Source organism: Bison bison, unplaced genomic scaffold (genome assembly GCF_000754665.1).
Source record: "Bison bison bison isolate TAMUID 2011002044 unplaced genomic scaffold, Bison_UMD1.0 scf7180017864205, whole genome shotgun sequence".
Classification (NCBI taxonomy): domain Eukaryota; kingdom Metazoa; phylum Chordata; class Mammalia; order Artiodactyla; family Bovidae; genus Bison; species Bison bison.
In genome coordinates this window covers 2,470,614-2,486,408 of record NW_011494777.1, presented here as the reverse complement: position 1 = coordinate 2,486,408, position 15,795 = coordinate 2,470,614, and the positions used below count along the sequence as shown (strand labels likewise).

The 15,795-nt window shown below is 43.9% G+C and overlaps 1 protein-coding gene across 1 annotated transcript in view; it reads left to right on the top strand.

Annotated features, from left to right (window-relative positions):
- Positions 1 to 15,795, top strand: part of JAM3 (junctional adhesion molecule 3) — a 31,004-nt gene that overhangs the window by 286 nt on the left and 14,923 nt on the right. Inside the window, exons 2-4 of the mRNA XM_010844721.1 lie at positions 13 to 177; positions 248 to 711; positions 8,386 to 8,435. Of these exons, the coding sequence (XP_010843023.1) occupies positions 13 to 177; positions 248 to 711; positions 8,386 to 8,435 (679 nt within the window). The remainder of the gene's footprint in view (positions 1 to 12; positions 178 to 247; positions 712 to 8,385; positions 8,436 to 15,795) is intronic.

The following is a 15,795-nucleotide window of genomic DNA, read 5'->3' as shown; positions in this document are numbered from 1 at the left end:
GGTCCGGCTCAGGTCCGGGGTCAGGGATGCGGGGATCCCGGCGTTCGGGCTGAGCGGGGAGCGGTCCTGGAGATTCCGGGTCCCAGGGATGCGGGTCCCGGGCTGGGGCTGCGGGTCTGGGGTTGGGATAGACGCGACAGGTCGGGGAAGCGGTCGGGAGGTGTGGAGGTCTGGAGTGTAGGGGAGTCCCGGGGGCCGGGGGCCCCGGAGTCGGGAGTCCAGATCTGATCTGGAGGTTTGGGTGTAGGGCGTCCCGGGGTGCGGGGTCCGGGCCGGGTCCCGTGGCCCCGAGCTCGGTCCCTCTGCGAACAAAGCCGACTGGTCCCCGGCCCCCTTTGTCCCGCCGGCCCCGAGCCCTGCAGCCCGCCCAGGAGTGGCGCGGGGGCCGCCCGAGCCGGGCGTTGGTCTGTCCCCCGACCCCGCCCCGGCTGGAGGCCCTGGGCAGCGGAACGGCGGGACCACACGCTGGGGGCCGTGGGCGTGCGCTGGGCGCTCGAGGCCGCGGTCCCACGTAGTCCTCAACGCAGTGTCCGGAAAGCATACTGAGGAGCAGGGGACACTCAGACCCGGTCCCGGGCGCCGCGCCGGCTTGCCTGGGACATCCGCAGGACTTCCCAGTTCTCCGGGTCACTTTCTTGTCTGCTTACTTGCCATCTTCATCCCATGGTGTTTTCAGAGTGTACACATCAAGGCCCCAAGTGACTGCTGGGGGTGAGGTGGGCGCACTAGGAAAACAAAGGCTCCTGTGTTGAAGGCTCAGTGAGGGGAGTGGTCCTCAGGGGTGGCAAGAACAGTGAGGGTCCCGGCAGAAGCCGGGGAGCAGGACTCTGTGGTGAGGGCTGAGTTCAGGGAATACGTGTCCCATACTGCGCCTGAAAGCGGGTTCCATAAACGTGTGTTTGGGAGAGATGAATGATCAAAGGCTAGCCAGGGGACAAGGGTGTCAGGAATGTCCCCTCCCCGCTTTGTTGGTCACACGGACACTGTCCTATTCACAGACTGGAACAACTCGCCATTGTTGAAAAGATCTGTTCACATCAAAGTTTGCAGTTTTGACTGCAGAAACATTTGGCAGTTTAGTTCAGGAATGAGTTTCAAGTTGGTTTGTTAGTAAAACTAGTGGATGCTAAGGCCTTCACATCAGCTTCGTTTTTTTTTTAATTTTAATTAAACAAAAAAATTTTTTTCTGGCCTAGCCATGCCTCATGGGGGAATCTTAGTCCCTAGACCAGGGATGGAACCTGTACCCTCTGCATTGGGAGTAAGGACCCTTAACCATTGGACCACGAGGGAAATCCCAGTAAACTTATTTTTACTAACTTCTTATTTTGGTTTCCTGGAAATGCACATTTGTGATTTCCTTGATGTTAAAGATTGGAATTGACCTGTGGAGCATAAGAGGACTAATCAGATTTTGCATAGTAGGATGAATGACAAAGAGTAGAAGTGGTAGGATGTATTAATATGCTCTGAAGGGATGTGGCTGTCATTTTAATAGGGAGCTCTTTTCTATTATTTTGTTTATGCTGTAACTATACGGTAATACCTTGAAAATTATTCGTTCACAGGGCATCACAGCTGCATCTCTTTTATTTTTATGATTACTCTTCTTAATTGCTGTTATTTTTGAGTGATCTCATTAAAAAAATCTGGTTCCTGATATAATACATTCTTTGTTAGTTACCCTTTGCCAACCTCTGTTGTAAAAATTTAATATGTATTCATTTAACGTTGATAACAACTCTTAAGAGGTTGTTCGTATCATTTTGAGTACAGAGAGATTTAGTAACCTGCTCAGGGTGACATCCCTCGCGTGTCAGTTTGGAAATCGTCAACCATTTGTGTTAATCCTTTGTTGTTGTTGTTGTTGTTACTTAAATTGTTCCATTTGACAGTGGAGTTCTTGTTATGGATCATTTTAACCAAATTTTTAAATGTTCAATGCTGTGTGGTTTGCAGATAAAGTATTCTTTTGTTGAGTTGGTGACAGGTGCAATTCCTCTTTGCAAATGTTATGCCACACGTCTTTTTTGAATGATTATGTGGTAATTGCCATTGGGTTTCCAAATCTTCTAATGTCTTAGAGAGATGCTTCATTAGAGGTAAGAGAGTTACAGTTTGTATTCCTGGGCTAAGACAATTTGTTAAAGTTTAGCAAAATCTGAAAATCATGATTTCAGGAAATTTTTGAAATAAGTTCTAAATTTTCCATTTGCATTTGTTTGGACTTCTGAAACATTTTAAAATGACCTCTTCTTTCATGTTGTGTTCAGTCTCTTGAATTAATTATATCTGGTATAATTGTTATCAGACATGTGTGTGCATGTGTGTGTTCAGAAAAACAAGGACCACCTGCCCTGAAGCATGCACTGCTTCAGACCAGCTGTTCATTCCCAGAGGGCCTGTTGAAGGCATTTGTTCTGAGCGCTTCAGTCTGGGGAAACTGAGTGGGAAGCTATTAGAGGTACTTAATCATAAGTAATTGCAGCGTTACATCTAGACAGACAGATCACACATGCCACCCCAAGCTCTGGGAAACTTTCTCTTAAGCAGCCTCACAGGGTAGGCTTAAATCATTTCTTTTGAAAGAAACCTGGTGTGTCTTAACACCCACTTTTTGAGATGGCCATATAATGTGACTGTAGAGGCTGTGGATTTAGTACAATCGAGCCAGCAGCTGTTAGAGATGTAATATTAGCAAATTCCTTCCCCACAAATTCTTTGCATTTTTTCACAAGCACAAGTGTGGTAAAACAAAGAGAAGTTTGTGTGTGGATGAAGTCAGGAGGTATGGAGTCTGCTGAATGATACCCTCGTCGTGAAGTTGGACCCTTCTCAAGACGTGTTTGTAATCAGGTGGTGAATGTGATGCTGTTAGGGCCGAGTGCAGATTTCACATCTCTTGTGTCTACCTTCTGGATCCTCATAATATATACAGATAGCTTCAGTGGATTCTAAAGCATTCCTGAAAGAAAGTTTTGGTAAGCACATTCTTTTACACCCAGTTTAGCAAGGACAGTATCCACTGTGGTTCTCTATATGGAGTTCTAAAGCCTTAATTTACTGCATCTTTCTAACACGTCCTGACACACAGAAAGCCTTCTGAGAATTGACCTTTGTTTCTGATGTCTAGGAATGCTGTTGTACTTTGTGTTGGTGTTTGTCTTTAAGGAGTATTTACTATGTGTTGCAGGGTTTCCCTGGTGGCTCAGGGGGTGAAGAATCCCTGGGTCTGGAAGATCCCCTGGAGAAGGAAATGACAACCCACTCCAGTATTCTTGCCTGGGAAATCCCATGGACAGAGGACTCCAGCAGGCTACAATCCATGGGGTCGCAAAAGGGTTGGACACAATTTAGGGACAAAACAACAACCGTGTGTTATGTATTATGTTCCTATGAGTAGTTAATATGAACAGCCGAGATTTCAAAGCTAGTTATGTAGAAGCATAAAACTTGTTAATAGATTGGTAGCAGTTTTAGTCGCTAAGTCATGTCCAACTCTTGCGACCCCATGGACTGTAGCCTGCCAGGCTTCCCTGTCCATGGGATTCTCCAGGCAAGAATACTGGAGTGGATTGCCATTTCCTTCTTTAGGGGATCTTCCCAACCCCCGAATTGAAGCCGGGTCTCCTGCATTGCAGGCAGATTCTTTACAGACTGAACTAGGAGGAAGTCCATTCTTTTTCTCATACCATCTTTCATTTTCAGAGTATCCCAAGGCTTCTGTGACTCAGCTTTCTTTCTGCAGAATATTGCCCACATCAAGCCCTGCCATGTGTGTGTTGTCTGCTTTGCCCAGCTTCACTCAGCTCACAGTGATCCTTCCTGTTTCTAAACAGCAGAGCTTGTAGTCTGTGCAACAGACATTGAGTGTGTGTCTGTAATATGTCCGTGGTGCTAGGGGTGCAGACATGAATAAGGCTCCTCAAGCCAGGATGACTGCCCACCGAATTATGTTGCGCTTTTGTTGTTGGTATAAATGCATTTTATCTTCTCAATGTTATTAAAAATTCATTGGGAACAGAGGCTGAATTGAATTTCTTTTGTATCTTTCCAGGGATGGCTATAGTAAGTATTGTCTTTGTCACTTAAAAGTCAGTTAACATTTCTTAAACACTTCCAGGGCATCCAAGCATTTTTTATGTATCTATCTCGTGACCCCAGAAACTTTTGGAGATTCTTGGTTTTTACCTCAGTAGTTTTTGTGGAAGAATGAGGATGGTATTTCTCGACTTGGTTTACTTTAAATATCTTCTCTCACCCACTCTATGCGGTTATATGATGTTAAGAAGGAAAACATGGGGAAATGCTTGTGAAGTCATTTAAGTGACACAGTCATATACCTTATGATTCCAACAACACAAAACATCTTGGAGGGGATGTTTGGAGGACCTGAAAAGATAATCAAAACTGAAAGATAATCAAAATGTTGATGGGGGTTCTGTTTTTCTTTGGCAGGTCTTATGGCTGATTGTTTTCTACTTTTCCCTTATTTACCTGGCTGATTATTTTATAAGGAATTTTTTTATATGTAATGGAAAAAATTTCATTTGGGGGGTCCTCCAATAACATAGTGGACTTTTAAGTTTGACAGTTGGTAAGGATTTTCTTTTAAAATGGGAAAACAGTTTAATGCGTTAGCCTGTGACTGTGGCTCCTTCTGGCTCCAGAGTTCATGCCAGCTGCAGAGCGAGGAGGAGGGGCAGCCCTGGGGCTCGGTTTGATCAGGCATCCTTTGTGACTCATCTGAGAGACTTGCTGTCACCGCTTCTGGGTCGGGGCGCCAGCTGTGGTGTCCTCAGCAAGTGCTTGGTGGGAAGACTGAGAGTGCACTGATGCGAATACCTGCGTCTCCGTTTTTGATCAAACAAGTGAAATCATCCAAGTAGCCACTTTGGTCTGCCTGTTCTGCACAAGCCCGTGTTTAGAGGATCCCTTCCTCTGTGCCAGTCGGGCAGCTCCTGGGGGGCCAGTTTTCTTTGTCTTGGGTGATAGGAATACCAGGTCAAGTTGACTTCCTTGGGAAACTGACTCTGAAAGATGTTTCCTGAAGTCAGCCGAGAGCTGAAGCTCCCTTATCACGTCTTCCTGCCTGCCACGACTTCCTCCTTGGATGTCTTTCTCTAAGGGAAACTTTTGACGTCTTTTAGAATGAAGTGCAGCTGTCTGGAGGATTACAAATAATGCCACACAACCTAAGACAACTGCCTTTTCTTTCTTTCTTTCTTTTTTTAAAATTTGGTCCCTTGATTCTCGTCTAGAGCATCTCTACAAGGGTGCTGGAGCTTAATCAGCCAAGCCATAATTATTTCACAATCTTGCATTTTCACATCAGCAAAACAGGGACATCTAACATAAGCGCTTGCCCAGACCAGAAGCAGTACATGGCTTAGGTGGTTAACAAACAGAGCAGCCCTTCGGGTAAGTGTTTTACATGTACAGAAGTGAGAGCTCTTAACTCTGGGCTGACCTGGGAGAGGGACATTTCAAGAAGCAGCACCTTTTGGGGTAATTTGCTTGACTTAGTGCAGATTTGGGGGAGTGGAGGTGTTAGGGGCCAGGAAAGTGGAGGAAATGCCACAAGCAGAGGTGTTGGGAATGCATGTGTTGTATTCTGGGACCAGTGAGTTATCATGATGATAACTAAGGACAGCTGCCAGTTATTAGCAGGCTGCGCCAGGCACCGCTGACTGCGCCACCTCACGGGAGTCTTAGTCCATCTCAGCAGTCAGTCCCTATAAGCCTCACTTTGCAGGTGCTGAACCTGACACTTGCGCAGGTTGGTCACCTGGCCCCGGTCACAGCTGGTAAGTCAAGGAGCCAGATCACCAATGGAAGGGAATGTCGCAGAGTAACTAGACTGTGAGACTGAAAAATGCTTTCAATGCCGGGCTGAAAAATGTGGACCTTGTCATGTAGGTTCTAGAAATTCCTATGGCAGTTTGGAGCAGAAAGTGATCAGATCGAATATTTTTAGGTGTGTTGGCCTGATACTGCATTCAAGAAGGCTGGAGAGGGAGAGTCAGTTAGGAAGCTTCCAGAGTAGTTCATGCCCATTCCCCTTAGCGGAAGTCTCTTGAATTCAGTTTTGTTCATATCTGAAAATGTATTTTTACCTTTGTTCTTGAGATATAGATTTATTGGGTGACAGCTGCTTTGACCCAGAGCCTGATCTCCGTGATACTGATGCTGTCTGGCTTCCTTTGCTTCTGTTGTGAAACTGCTCTCAGGTCATCAGCCTGTCTTCCTCCACCTGCTTTAGGGATCTCGTCTTTTCTTTGGCATGCTGCAATGTTACTACCTGTATTCTCCTTGTTAATTTGTTATAAGTTGTGTATCTGTGAGTTTATATCTTTCTGGAGAATTCTCAGAGAGGGTCAATTCAAACACTGCCTAGCTTCTATTTTCTTAATTCTTTCCTTTTAGAACTCCGATTGGATATATTCAGTCTTTCATCTTCCCAGACTGTTAACCTTTCTGTCATAATTTCATGTTCTTCTTTCTTGTTGCTGCTCTGGGTTATTTATTAAATTTTGTTTTACAACTGTTTCTCTTGCCAACCATGTCTATAATCTGTTTAACCAGTGTATGAAGTGTTTTTTTTTAACCCATTATATTCATTTCAAAAAATTTACCTGGTTCTTTCTATAATCTAGTTTATTTTACTTGCTCATTTTTCATTTCTTTTTTGTTTTTAAACATTTCGCACAAAACTGTTTTATATTCTACATGTGAGACTTCAAATATCTGAAGTTCTCTGGAGTCTAAACCTGATGCTTGTTGTTTCTCGTGACCGTTACTCGTCGTGGCTTGTTTCTCTTTCCTTGTAAACTGATGTCTGGTTGATCGCAATCTATGTAGCTCTGGGATGTGTTTTGTGAGAGAATGTGCTCGTGCTGGGCGGCAGTCGTCTGGGATGGCTTTCAGGGTCCCTGGCATTGTCTGGAAACTTCAGGTTCAGCTCTGCCTTCCTGTTGGCCCAGCTGCACAGTCTCCATGATGACCCTCAGGGTCACGGCCCACCCATCCTATTACTTCTTGGGTTCAGCCTACAGCTGAACTTGTTTACTTGTTTCCCATGAGCCCAGAGGTACAGTAAAAACTACAGTTTGTCTGCATAAGGTCTCACTGGAGTGTAGTTAAACCACTGCTGTAAACAGGAACCCTGGCCTCCTCCTGAAAAACTTAAGTCACACACCATCCTAAACTTTTATATTATGAAGGTAATGCTTCTGTTTTCATTTTTCAAGTGTAAGATGAAGTTAAAATACTGGCTTTTTTGGGGGGGAGGGAGCACATATGCCCCCACGGAGGTTCTGATAGGTTTAGGGGAAGGGGTTGAAGGAGCCTTGCTGAGTGCAGCCAGGATGGGGCTGTAATGTCCTTTAGACACACACACACTCTGCTGCACAGCTGTCATCCCCGTCTGTGGGTGGGTTTATCTGAAGAGCAGTGAGCATCAACGATTCGAGACCCAGCAACTTGAAATTTAGAGAATTACTGCTGTTCCACACTAGACAAGTGTTTGGTGGAGGAGCTCTCCCCTCTCCACAGGGAAGGAGCTTCCCAGATTTTCAGATTCTTGCTGGATGAGGCGAGAGGGATAGCCCACCCCAGGCTATGCTGTGCACTGCCTCCCAGATCCTTTTCTGGGTGGAGGAGGGAGCCCGTGTGGGTGTCAGGCATTCTGGACCCGCTTCCCAGCTTTGCATGTGATTCATTTGGGGACCTTGGGGAAATATTAATTATATTGGTTTTAATCCAAGTCACTTGAAAGTAATTTAAGCAGCATTCCTCTTCCCCTCCCACCAACACATTCACATTTCTGTTGACGGATTCGTTGAATTAGTTTGTTAATTACAAGTGTAAGTGAAAGTTTTGAAAGCCTAATTCATAGAAATGTCTTCATCTTCTGAAAGTTTAGAAGCTTTTAGAGCCAGGAAACCAGTGCAGGATTCAAAAGACACCAGTTCGATCCCTGGGTCAGGAAGGTTCCCTGGAGGAAGGTACGGCAACCCACTTTGGTATTCTTACCTGGAGAAGCCCATGGACAGAGGAGTGTGGTGGGCTACAGTCATGCGGTCACAAACAGTTGACATGACTGAAGTGACTTGGTACACACACACACAACCTTGGTTTCAAGCCCTGTTCTACTCTAAGAGGTTAGGACGATTCATCTTTCAGAACCTCAGGTTTTTTGGGGTTTTTTTGTTTTTTAATCTGCTGTGACCTTACTTACTAGATCTAGTATTTTGAGAGTTCCTATGTTTGTTTACCAGGAAGAAAACAGTGGACCACTGTTTGGTTGGGCTGGTGATTACTGTTTGATATCTCGCATCAGATTGTGGAGTTTTCGCTCTGACCACATTCGGTCTCGCTTTCAAGTCCACTGCTGGTGGAACCCCTTCGCCATGAATCTCTGAAGCAGCAGTTCAATAAGAACAAGTGTTCATGTCTTTAATTCACCGGGTGCTGTTTTAGAGTCGTTTATGTTGCAGAGTCGTGAACACTGTAGGAGGTGGTGAAATTCAGGGCCCTTCCCTCCACATGGTACTTTCATGTATATATATGGACATTTTATATGCTGTCTTGGGGGGTGGGTTACAAACCCCAGAAGGTCCCCTCAGGGGGAGCGGCCTGCTCAAGGGCACAGGGCCTGTGTTCTGAGTCGATGCCGACTGTATGCGGGTTTTGGGACCAGCATACATCCAGGAGGGTTATTTTATTGTTTCTTCTTCCCCTTAACTCTATTCCAGCCCAAATTTTCTGTTAGGCTGTGTTACAGATGGTGACTGTTGTTGTGAAACATGTGGTCATAATCTCCGTACGTTGCCAGTTTGCCTCACTCTGTGGTTAGGTCAGAGGGAAGACTTGATTTAGATGGCTGTAGGGACACTTCAGTCTGTGGTTTCTGCAGTGCTTCATCATGTTAGCAGAGCTCCGGGAGGTGTGCAGGATGAGGCCATAGGAAAAGCAGTGAAACCCTCGCTGGGCCCGCCCTTCCATTTCCCTCAGTGTCCTTGTCCGTCTGTCTCTACCATAGGCAGTGGGGACGAGGCAAGAGGCCTAAAGGACACCTCATGACATCGGCTGAGGGATCCGGCCTTCACAGAAGCCAGGACACATACCTTCCTGGTGGCGTGTGGCTAACCCCTACCCCCACCCCCCGCAGCACCCTGAGGCTGGCAGCTTTCCCCAGGAGGACTGTGTTTGTATGTGTGTTGTTTTCCCTTCGGCTCACAGATTTTGCTTTCTGTGCTGTTCTCATCAGGTACACTTTCTACGTGCAGAGTAATGCGGGGTAAATAAAACCTGTTAGGATTTGGTGCTTCTGTCCTCATGAGTGGCTCAGTTTTGACTCTGCCTCTCATGAACCCTTGAGGAAGATGCTTTAACCGGCACTTGGAGGCTTTGACTTGGGATGCCCTGTCCTGGTCCTCCTGCCTGCCCCACCTCTGTGGGGGCTGGGTTCCAGTGGGGAACACCGCCTTTGTGGGGCTCACAGGGTTTGGGCTTGGGGTGACGAAGTCGAGGCACTTGGGTGTCCACACCCGCCCTCTCCATAGAGGAGTTGGGAGTCTTGAGAAATGTAGCGTTTTCCTTTTCTTTTATAAGATTATGGTTATGTCATAAAGAGAAGAATTGATCCTTACAGTGTATTTACTCAATTCAGTTTTATCGGGGAATCATACAATCTGGAACATGGTCTTGGGCTCTGTAAGGCATTTCATCACCGGCTTCTGAGTTACCTTATGTGCTGTGTTTCCGCTTTATCATCGTGGCCCATCCACCCCAATGCAGGTCACCCTCTTCCTGTTCAGTCCTGTTCATTCCCTAGTATCCAGCTCAGCGTACTTCTCCATAAAGCCTTTCTTAGCTCTCTAGCCTAGAGTAATCTCTTGCTTTCTGAATTCACGTTCAGCAGGAAGAACATAAGCTAGAATGAAGCTTGAATCTTAGCGTGTCCAAGTCAACATCCTTAGCCATAAAAGAGTAGAAAAACATATAACTTTGTGGGATTGTTTTGCAGCCCAGTGACTATGTATCATGCTCCTATCAAAGTGTCTGCATGAGTGGTAACAAAAATTATGCCAATTAATATAGTAAAATTACAATTACTAGTGTAATTGCATAAGCGCTTAGCAGAGGTTGGGCATAATGATAAGTTCTCAGCATTCGGTTGTAGAGATTTACTGTCAGTGCTAACTGTTGCTGCTGCTGCTGATACTATTACCATGTTGTTGTTTAGTTGCTAAGACCTGTCCTATTCTTTGTGACTCCTTGGACTGTAGCCTGCCAAGTTCCTCTGTCCATGGAATTTCCCAGGCAAGAATACTGGAGGGAGTAGCCATGCCTCTCTCCAGGGGATCTTCCTGACCAAGGGATGAACCCCCATCTTCTGCACTGGCAGGCAGGTTCTTTAACACTGAGCCACCAGGGAAGCCCATAACTATGTTACTGCACTGTGTTTGATCCTCAATTATTCAGAGGCAAATCGAAAGTGAACCTCATCAGGCTTAGGCTTTTGGACTCCACTATTACAAAGAGGCCCCTTTCAAACCCCGAGTTTCATCCTAGCAGTATCCTCAGATTTGCAGAGCTTAGCCGCCTTAGCAGCAATCAAGTAAGAGTGTCTTCTTCTTCCCCTCTGCTGTTCTCCTTACGTCAGGTGGCCTTGCTCTAGCGCAGCACGGAGATGAGTGTCTGTCCTTAGTTTTTGTTTGGGAAAGAGGCAGGGGCTTCACTGGCCATTTTAGATAGGGGCTGACAGAGATTTCTGTTCAAACATATAACAGCCTGGACAGATGAGAAACCATGGCCTCTTTTCCTCCCTTTTTAATATTATGTATTTATATGGCTGTGCTGGGTCTTCGTTCTGGCTTGGAGGATCTTTGTTATGACATCTTTTAGCTGTGGCCTGCGAGCTCTCAGTTGTAGCATGTGGGATCTAGTTCCCTGATCAGGGATGGAACCTGGGACCCCTGCATTGGGAGTGCGCAGTCCTAGCCACTGGACCATCAGGGAAATCCTTGTGTTTCTTAACTTATTTTAAAATAATTGCGAGTCAGAAGACCTGGTTTCCACTTTGATCTCTGATATATTCAGTTTTGAAGCTATACCTGTCTGCTGGTATATCTTAGTGACTGAACAACAGCAGTGTATCTGAGCCCTCTATCTGTGGAGAGGAGATAATATCCACTTTTCAGGGACTTTCCAGAGTTCAGCCGAGACTGTGTGTGCAAGTGGTCTGTACATTATAAAATGCTGTGCAGATGTAAACGGTACCGTTCTCGGCTTTGTTCCCTGTGAGTCCTAGAGTTTCATTAATCTTCTGGTTCTTTAGCCTACAATCCTGATTTAGAGGAACTTTCTCATATTGAAGCTTCCTTGATGGCTTGTTTTGATGAGACAGCAAGTTTTTACACTTATTTTCTCTATATAGGAAAGACATTTCATCTGAAGTACAGATTGGTGTCCTGATTTTTTCTTAAAAAAAAAACCCAGAAGTCTAGTTTTAAGTTTCAAGATTAAAGAAGAAATTACCTGATTTTCTTGTATTTAAAAAGTGGTTCCACGATGTTTATAGAGAAGATTAGACCTCTTTTGCCTGGGGACATTCATATGCCTGCCCTAGCAAACTTTGAATAATAAAACGTTTCAGTGGAAATTCCAGCATATCTTTAAGTGAAGAAGCTGCCAATATAAATCTGTGTGTTTACATTAAAAATAAGCATCTTTTTAGATGAATAAGTATGAAGAATGGATGAGTTCAGGAGAATGTCATGTGAGTATACAGGCCTTTGTGTCCACAGGAATCCCACGTCCTGAGATGGGGAGCTGGGGTGACCGTGGGAGCGCTAGCTAGGGGCAGGTCCCGGGAAAGTAGGGAGAAAATGAAGAATAGCCCTTGGGGACTCAGCAAGTCACAAGCCTGGGCGAGAGCACATGTCTGGGGCCACAGCTGACCCTCATCCCCAGTGGCCTCTCTGTCGGGGGAGGGAGAGTCAGCACTGCCCTGCTTCCTGGGGCGCCCAGCACTCGGCACGCAGGAGTGCTCCTGGGGACGTCAGCGTGCACGTGTGTGAGATGGTGTACAGCCTGTGTATCTGTGTATTTGTATACACACCACGTTCTTGTTTAGATTGTGGTTGTAGTTTGACTTGGAACCTGCACATCATTTCTAATCCAGAGTGTACAGCTCATTTTAAATTGCTCTCCCCTGTTAAATTTTGCCACATGAGATGGGCCCTGTCACGTACAAGCTATGTTTCTGTTTCTAGAGACCTGTTGTCCTCTTGGGTTCTGAAATCACAGCCGTGTGATAAGGAGGTTTAGGGGAGGAGAGGCTGGGTCCCCGTCACCCTGTGGCTTGGCTCAGGGACCACACTGGACCTGCGTTACAACAGAGGGAAATCGGGTGTGTGGGTGTCCTGGTAATTTGTGGGTCTGCTGCTGCTGCTAAGCCCGACTCTGTGCGACCCCATAGATGGCAGCCCATCAGGCTCTTCTGTCCATGGGATTCTCCAGGCAAGAATACTAGAGTGGGTTGCCATTTCCTTCTCCAATGCATGCATGCATGCTAAGTCAATTCAGTCATGTCCGACTCTGTGCGACCCCATAGACAGCAGCTCACCAGGCCCCTCCATCCACGGGATTCTCCAGGCAAGAATACTGGAATGGGTTGCCATTTCCTTCTCTGAATTTGTGGGTCTACAGAAGCGAAAAATGACAACCTTCTCCATTGAGATGGATTATTTCAAAAGAACACAGAGATTCCTGCTTTATTGTTTATCTGGAATGAGAACAACGCTTTTTTCCCAAGCTCCAGTTTGCTTTATTTTTTCATTTTACAAATTATTTTTGAAAAAAATCAAATGTATTTAAAGAGTGTGTATATATGCCATGTAATTTATTTTTAAAAAGTTAATATAGTTGGTTTATAATGTTAGTTTCACGTGTACAGCACAGTGATTCAGTTATACATATATATATATCTATTCTTTTCAGATGCTTTTCCCTTGTAGCTTATTATAAAATATTGAATATAATTCCATGTGCTATACAGTAGGACATCGTTGTTTATTTTGTATACCATTTGCTTTTAATTTGTGATTTAAAAAAATATGTATATTTTATTGAAGTATAATTGACTTACAATGTTTCAGGTGCAGAGCAGGGTGATTCAGTTATACAAATACACATATATAAAAAAAATACACATATATTATTTTTGAAATTATTTTCCATCACAGGTTATTACAAGATATTGACTATAGTTCCCTATGCCATACAGTAAACCTTTGTTGCTTATTGAATATATATTTTTAAATTAGAAATCTAGCATTCTATTCATACTAAGTTAAACAAGCAGAATCAAAATATAATTTTTTTAGTTATGCAAAAATTCATACATTTTCTAAAATATGTATATGTATTTATATATATATATACACACAAAAGCTTTTATACTACACTTGATAAAAATTGAGAAAGAATACCAAAAAAAAAATGAAGAGATGGAGAAATTGGAGAACATAAACTAAATGAAATAGGAGCACTGAATATGAAATAGAAAAAGTGAAACAAACTAGATAAAAGTAAAAGATCGTCATATAGTCTAGTTGTTTTTAAACATGACTGCTCATTAGGAATCTGGAGCTCCAGAGAAAAAAAGCAATACCTGAGCATTTTTATTCTTCAAAAAATTTTAAGGTAATTCTGATATGCATCTGGATTTTAAAAAGTGATCCCAGACCCCAGACCTGTGTCGCCTCAGACCAAACAACTGCAAGGGATGGAGTGCAAACCCACACATCAGCAGATAATTGGATTAAAGCTTTATTGAGCAAGGCCCTGCCCACCAGAGCAAGACCCAGTTTTTCCCATGCCAGTCCCTCCCATCAAGAAGCTTACACAAGCCTCTTAGCCTCATCCATCAGAGGGCAGACAGAAGAAGCACCATCTCACAGCAGCTAAAACAACAACCATATTACAGAAAGTTAATCACAGTGAAAAAGCAGAAAGGTATGTCCCAGATGAAGGAACAAGATACAGCCCCAGAAAAACAACTAAATGAAGTGGAGATAGGCAACCTTCCAGAAAAAGAATTCAGAATAATGACAGTGAAGATGATTCAGGATCTCAGGAAAAGAATGGAGGCAAAGATTGAGAAGATGCAAGAAATGTTTACCAAAGACCTAGAAGAACTAAAGAACAAACTGAGATGAATAATACACTAGAAGGAATCAATAGCGGAATAACTGAGGCAGAAGAACAGATAAATGACCTGGAGGACAGAATGATGTAAGTCGCTGTCACAGAACAGAATGTAGAAAAAAGAATGAAAAGAAATAAAAACAGCCTAAGAGACCTCTGGCACAACATTAAATGTACCAACATTCACATTATAAGGGTCCCAGAAGGAGAAGAGAGAATGGACCTGAGAAAATATTTGAAGAGAGAGTCGCTGAAAATTTTTCAAACATGGGAAAGGAAATAGTCAACTAAGTCTAGGAAGCACCAAGAGTCCCAAGAAGGATAAACCCAAGGAGGAACGCACTGAGACACCTGGTAGTCAAACTGACAAAAATTTAAAAAGATAAAATATTTAAAAAGCAACAAGGAAAAAATGACAAATAACATACAAGGGAACTCCTATCAGGCTATTAGCTGATTTCTCAACAGAAACTCTACAAGCCAGAAGGGAAGGCGAGATTTAAAGTGATGAAAGGGGAGAACCTTCAACCAAGAATACTCTACCCAGCAAGACTCTCCTTCAGATTTGATGGAGCAATCAAAAGCTTTCCAGACAAGCAAAAGTTAAGAGAATCCACCACCAAACCAACTTTACAACAAATGCTAAAGTAACTTCTCTAAGCAGGAAACACAAGAGAAGGAAAAGACCTACAGAAAATAAACCCCAAACAAATAACAAAACGGTAATGGGATCATACATATCGATTATTACCTTAAATGTAAATAGATTAAATGCACCAACCAAAAGACATAGACTGGCTGGGGAGATGAAAACATGTGCATTTATACACTTCCACTTACCACATCACTCTGCTTGAGCCCCCTCCCTCAATTGTATGTAATTATTTTGTATTGTTAAGTTAGTCATATTCCCATTACGGCTTGCAATTGTAATTATCTTTTATTTTTTGTCTGGCTATTGATTGTGAAAACTGATAAACATCTTTTACTTATTGTGATTATATAACTATTACTCACTTAATACCATTGTATCATGATTGGTCAACAGAAAAATAATAGAACTCTGTATCAACAAAAGTGAAAGTCATTCAGTTGTGTCCAACTCTTTGCACCCCATGGATTATACAGTCCATGGAATTCTCCAGGCCAGAATACTGAAGTGGGTAGCCTTTCCCTTCTCCAGGGGATCTTCCCAACCCAGGACTCGAACCCATGTCTCCCGCATTGCAGGCAGATCTTTACCAGCTGAGCCATAAGGGGAGCCCAAGAATACTGGAGTGGGTAGCCTATCCCTTCTCCAGCGGATCTTCCTGACCCAGGAATCAAACCGGAGTCTCCTGCACTGCTGGCAGGTTCTTTACCAGCTGAGCTATCAGGGAAGCCCTAAACTAGGATGTAATAGAAAAACCTGTAATCACTTTTTAAAATTAAAAAAAAAAAGAGTAGCAGTTGGATATTTTGTAGAATGTTCCTCAGAGTTTTTCTGATGTCTCCTAATGATTAGACTTGTGTCATAGATTTTAAGGGGGTGGCTGAGCGACTACCACAGAGGTACAGCACCCTTCTTATAATATCACC